The 4745-nt window shown below is 50.3% G+C and overlaps 2 protein-coding genes across 12 annotated transcripts in view; both read right to left on the bottom strand.

Annotated features, from left to right (window-relative positions):
- Positions 1-659, bottom strand: part of LOC101772196 (pentatricopeptide repeat-containing protein At3g23020) — a 7153-nt gene extending 6494 nt beyond the window's left edge. For 10 of the 11 annotated variants that reach the window (XM_012848401.3, XM_022824523.1, XM_022824530.1 and 7 more), the window contains exons 1-2: positions 364-659; positions 236-293 (exon numbers count right to left, since the gene is read on the bottom strand). The gene's annotated coding sequence lies outside the window, so the exon portion shown is untranslated. The remainder of the gene's footprint in view (positions 1-235; positions 294-363) is intronic. The other variant, XR_002676516.1, reaches the window with a different exon arrangement.
- Positions 660-2199: 1540 nt separating this feature from the next.
- LOC101771789 (proliferating cell nuclear antigen) lies at positions 2200-4197 on the bottom strand. The gene is made up of 4 exons (XM_004954218.3): positions 3735-4197; positions 3481-3633; positions 3278-3375; positions 2200-2670 (listed from the first exon to the last, which is right to left on the bottom strand). Exons 1-4 carry the CDS (start codon positions 4051-4053, stop codon positions 2449-2451), a joined length of 792 nt encoding a protein of 263 aa, XP_004954275.1. The 5' UTR covers positions 4054-4197; the 3' UTR covers positions 2200-2448.
- Between the last annotated feature and the right edge of the window lie 548 nt (positions 4198-4745).

Below are 4745 nucleotides of genomic sequence, written 5' to 3'. Positions count from 1 at the left end.
GCGCACGACAGTTGGGGCTGTATCAAGCCCCCTTCCCCCGCGACAATGCAGCCTTCCCCACCCCTCCGGATTTAGAAGTGACAACTTCTTTTCCCACCTCGCCAGTAGCGTGCCCCGGCAAAGCCGTTGGTCTGCACCTCCTAGCATCACCGCTTGCCTTATCACCTCGCGTGCAGAGCTCTTACCCAACAGTGTTATTACACTGGTTTTCAGGGTGGATGACGGCAGGTCTTACCTTGGCTTTGCTTTGGACAATGCTTGCTAAGCAGAGCTTGCAACTACACCATGGGTTCCTTTACAACAGCATCGATTAAATCACAACAGATTAGAAACGCACCCAAGAAGTGTAGCTTAGGCATTTACCTGGTTTGGCGTGGATCTCGGATCCCGGATCTCTGCGGCGAACTTGCCCCACGGCCGCTGCCTCACCCCGCGGTAGTGCTTGCCCCGGCCACCGCCGCGGCCTCCTCACTGCTCCCGGGCGCCGTCGCGGGCGACGCCGCCCAGGCCGTCGGCGTCTCGGGCTCCTCCTCGTGCGACGCGAGGAGGCCGCCGACGCCGAGGCAGGAGCCGAACGCCGGGGGCTCGGGCTTGACGGCGGGGGAAAGAGAAGCGAGGCGAGGCGAGGCGAGGCTCGAGGCCGCGAGGGGAACCGGGGATAGGATAGGGCCGGCGGATTCTTAACGGGTTGCAACCCATGAGACCTTTGGACCCAAAATATTATTCCACACCTTAACTTCTGGGTTGTTTAGTCTTTCGTGTCACAAATATTTAGATACTAATCAGAAATATTAAATATATATTAATTATAAAATTAATTGTACAGATGCAGGCTATTTTGCGAGACGAATCTATTAAGCTTAATTAATTCATAATTAGCATACATTTATTATAGTCTAATTCGTATCTAAACATTCGATGTGATAAGGACTAAACTTTAATCCGTGGAACTAAAAACCTCCTCTAAATCCCCTCCAAACTGTTTACTGGTAAAACACAACTCAAACGAAACCATCTATTGGAAACCAACTAAAAGAGCCTAAAACGAAAACCAACCCATTACCACCAATAAACCCAAACCAATTAGGCCAGGCTACGTGAGTCATGGCCTGCGGCAAAAAAAACGTACGTATCTTTGGGAAGATAATTTTCTAAATAAATTTCCACTTTAAAATTCGTGTGTGAAATAAATCCAACGGATGTCAAGCTTCTTTCTTCCTTCCTTCTTTTCCCCTCCACATGTGCCGGCACCGCTGCTTGCCATCGCGCTGGTACTTCGGTTCGAAGGATGGCCTAGCAGCGGTGATTTAGCCAGCGGTAGAGGCGAGGCGGCATGGGAGGCGCCGGCGGCCCTAGGTGGTGGTCAAGATCATGACGGCGGCGGTAGCGGCAGAGGTTAGATTAGGGTTCAGGTTTCCCGGGAGCTCCAATACCTCCAGCCTATAGGAGGGAGGTCCACTCTAGCGGTGGCGACGGTTTGATTGACGGTGAAGGCGAGGCAGCGCGGGAGCGCCGCTAGCTGGGCGGAGCTGGATGTCCGATGGGTAGCAGCCGGCGGCAAGGATGATGAAGCGCACGGATTTGGAAGGGGCGGTGGCGGATGGTGGGCAGGCAGCGTGGCGGTGGAGGTGGGGGTGGGAACTGGAAAGCACGAACGGCTGCACTGGGAAGAACAGTAGAAGAACCGAGTCTAATGGGCTTGGAAGTTAGCACCCGTTAGATCGGAGCCCCCGGCCTGCGGTCACCTACCATGTTCGTTCGAGTTCGACTTTCGCGCTCGTGGACGCCGAGGACAACTATCTCAGCTATAACACGAAAGGGCGGCCGATGGAGGTGGTCCGGCTGGACCGCGGCGTCGGCTACTTCGCTACAACACGCTCTCAAACGGCTCCGTCGTGCTCCCGCCGGTGCGTGGACATCGCGCCGCTACCGGGACTTGATGGTCCAGCTCAACGAGGCGCTCGCCGAGGACGACCGTGCCGAGATCTGCCAGCGCCCAGTCGGCGACTGCATACCTTATAAGCCGGCTGAAAAGCTGAAACGGCTGATTTGTTATGAGAGGAAAATGCTGTTTGATGACTGATAAGCCGGCTGAATAAGCTGAAGCGAACAAGCCCTGCATTGATGCTGCATAGCTCAACGGGGGATGCTGATTGCCTCCTAGTTTGAACGATCCCTTGATGCAACAGACTCTGCAACTGATGGATCATAAATCATCAAGCTACAAGCACCAGAAAGCTCATTTTGCCAACATGCACAAAAGCACAAACCCACTAATCTAGATTCACTGTAAATCCATGGATTCACAGAACAGTCACAAATACAGGTAGCTAAAGCAGTCTGGCCTAAGAGATAACGCATAACATCTTTTTTCGCTTCCAAGCAATAGGTAAGCAAACGATGGTTGGAAGACAAGAAAAGTAGGTAACATCAGCACTATATTGTTCATCAGGGCTTCATCTCCTCATCTTCCTCAATCTTAGGAGCCAGGTAAAATCTAATGTAACCCATCTCTGCTATCTTGTACTCGACCACCACTGGCAGCTCAGATGAAAGGCTGATAGTCACTTGGTCAGACAGGGACGATGCCTTGGTGAAGGAGTTCATGTACCTCAGGGCAAAGGTCAAGGAAACTGGTTCCTGCATCTCTATAACGGTAGCTTCCTCTGGCTGCATTGATTAAAAACAGAATCCTTTAGCCAGTGCAAACATCTCATTAAACATTCCTTAAATAGGTATCAGACTACAGACAGTGAACAGATTCATGATAGACCCAATTGCAATTATTAATATTATACAAGACAAAAAATTGAAGAATAGAATCACATCATCCAGATTTATTTCAGAAAAAAGCTATGCTAGAAAGATGTCTGATTCAATTCAGTTTTCCAAATTCCCATTCAATCAACTAAATGAGGTGACAGGATCTGGTTTCTAAAATATTTAGCTTAACTGCTAGACAAATTAACAAACAGCTAGTGCTGAAATAGATATCCAATCATATACACTGAACTAGAACACCTAACAGAGGACCGTAACTTAGCAAGCAAAGTGAATTAACTACTTTAACTATTAATCTGTGCCTACTGCAGACAGGCAAAACATGGGTATCTACACTGCAAATAACCTGAGTGGAACCATGAATGTGGTGGGTAGCACTAATCTATTAAAGAACACTCATACTATCATTATCCATAGCATTTTGCAGGCCACAAACACAGATAGATGCAGAGGATGGGATTTGTTCCAATTAAAGGTCAACGATGCTAAAAGGTACCTTGTCAACAGTTTGGTTCTGCCTGCAGACGATGTTAGCGCTCCCAATTTCTCCTGAGGTTGAGAACTTGACGCCCTCCTTAGTCACCGAGATGATAACTACAAGAAGAAATGGCAAGTGTTTAAGCCACAAGAACTAGAACCAACTATGTGCAACAGTAACAAATAGCCTGCTGCATAAACCAACAAAAATAATCTATGTACCAGTGTCCCCGATGCTGCTGAGGTCCTTGCAGATCCTCATAAACTCAGCCGACGGCATGCGGACGATGGCCTGGTACTCGGAATCCGGGATGCCGAGGTGCTCACTGTCGATGTCCATCAGCTTCATCTCGAAATCGGCAATTTTATCTTGCTCTGTTCATTCCCAAAACAAAATAATCACGGTCAGGAATAAGATTACAGAAGCATCGACAACTAATGAAAACAAAAAAGGCGAGAAGCGATTGGGAACTTACTGGGCGACTCGAACATGAAGGTGACGGTGTCGGACCCGTCGTCGGCCTTGATGGTGATGATGTCGTCGTTGCCGGCGCATCGGAGCATCTTGGCCATGTTGTTTAGGTTCATGCCCATGGAGAGGTTGCGGTCGCAGCGGTAGTGCTCGAACCCCTCGGCGCGGAGGAGCAGGGCGACGAGCGCGACGTGGCTGGAGTCCATGGCCTGCAGCGAGAACCCGGTGCCGGAGCAGTCGAAGTTGGCGTCGGTGACCAGCTCGCGGATCGCCTCGAGGACCTTCTTGAGGAGGCTCCCCTGCACCAACCTCAGCTCCAACATCGTGGCGGCGCTCTCCTCGTCGGCGGCCCGGCGGTGGAAGCGGGAGGGGTAGGAGATCGGGAAACCCTAGGTAGGATCTGGGCGCGCGGGGTTTGGGAGGGGGATAGCGGCGGAGGGAGGGAGGGGGGAAGGGGAATGGGGAGATTTTAATAGGGAACCATTGAGGGGACGCGGAGCGAAAAAAGGGAGGGAGAAATTTGGGGGAACCGCCGCCGCTGCCGCGAAATGTTTCCCGCTCCTTGCCCCGGAAGATTCACCTGACAGGTGGGGTCTTGTTACGTGGCTCGGGATCGGACCCACCTGTCGGTAGGGAAACACGGGTGGCGCTGGTCCCCGTGCTTGTGATTGAGAAGGGCGGGCTATCGGGAGCTGAGGCGGGAGATGGGAATTCCTTTCCCGGCATTTCCCGCCATCTCGCTGCCTGCACTAGTTCGTGCTTCCCTCCAATGGTTTTGATCTTTCTTTTATGCAACCGTGTTTGAATACGGAGCAACATAATGCAGCAAAATTTATATAATTATTACTGCTAAAAAAGTATAAGATTTCGGGGAGGGATTGAAATACATACTGTGATAGTGGAAATTTTTCTGTCACTGATTAAGGGAAACTTTTTTACCATCTTAAAGAATTGCCACTGATTATTTTTTTTGGCGATAATAATTGCCACTGATTATAACATGTGAGGCATAAAA

This window comes from Setaria italica, chromosome I (genome assembly GCF_000263155.2).
Source record: "Setaria italica strain Yugu1 chromosome I, Setaria_italica_v2.0, whole genome shotgun sequence".
Lineage (NCBI taxonomy): Eukaryota > Viridiplantae > Streptophyta > Magnoliopsida > Poales > Poaceae > Setaria > Setaria italica.
The sequence above is the reverse complement of the archived record's forward strand: the minus strand, read 5'-3'. Positions and strand labels throughout refer to the sequence as shown.

Excerpts from the sequence above, each read along its gene's own strand:
- LOC101771789 (XM_004954218.3), bottom strand. The coding sequence starts at position 4,053 with ATGTTGGAGCTGAGGTTGGTGCAGGGGAGCCTCCTCAAGAAGGTCCTC. Across the intron at positions 3,376-3,480 it reads CAGCAGCATCGGGGACACTG|TTATCATCTCGGTGACTAAG; the intron begins GTACATAGATTA and ends TTCTTCTTGTAG. Across the intron at positions 2,671-3,277 it reads AGAACCAAACTGTTGACAAG|CCAGAGGAAGCTACCGTTAT; the intron begins GTACCTTTTAGC and ends TAATCAATGCAG.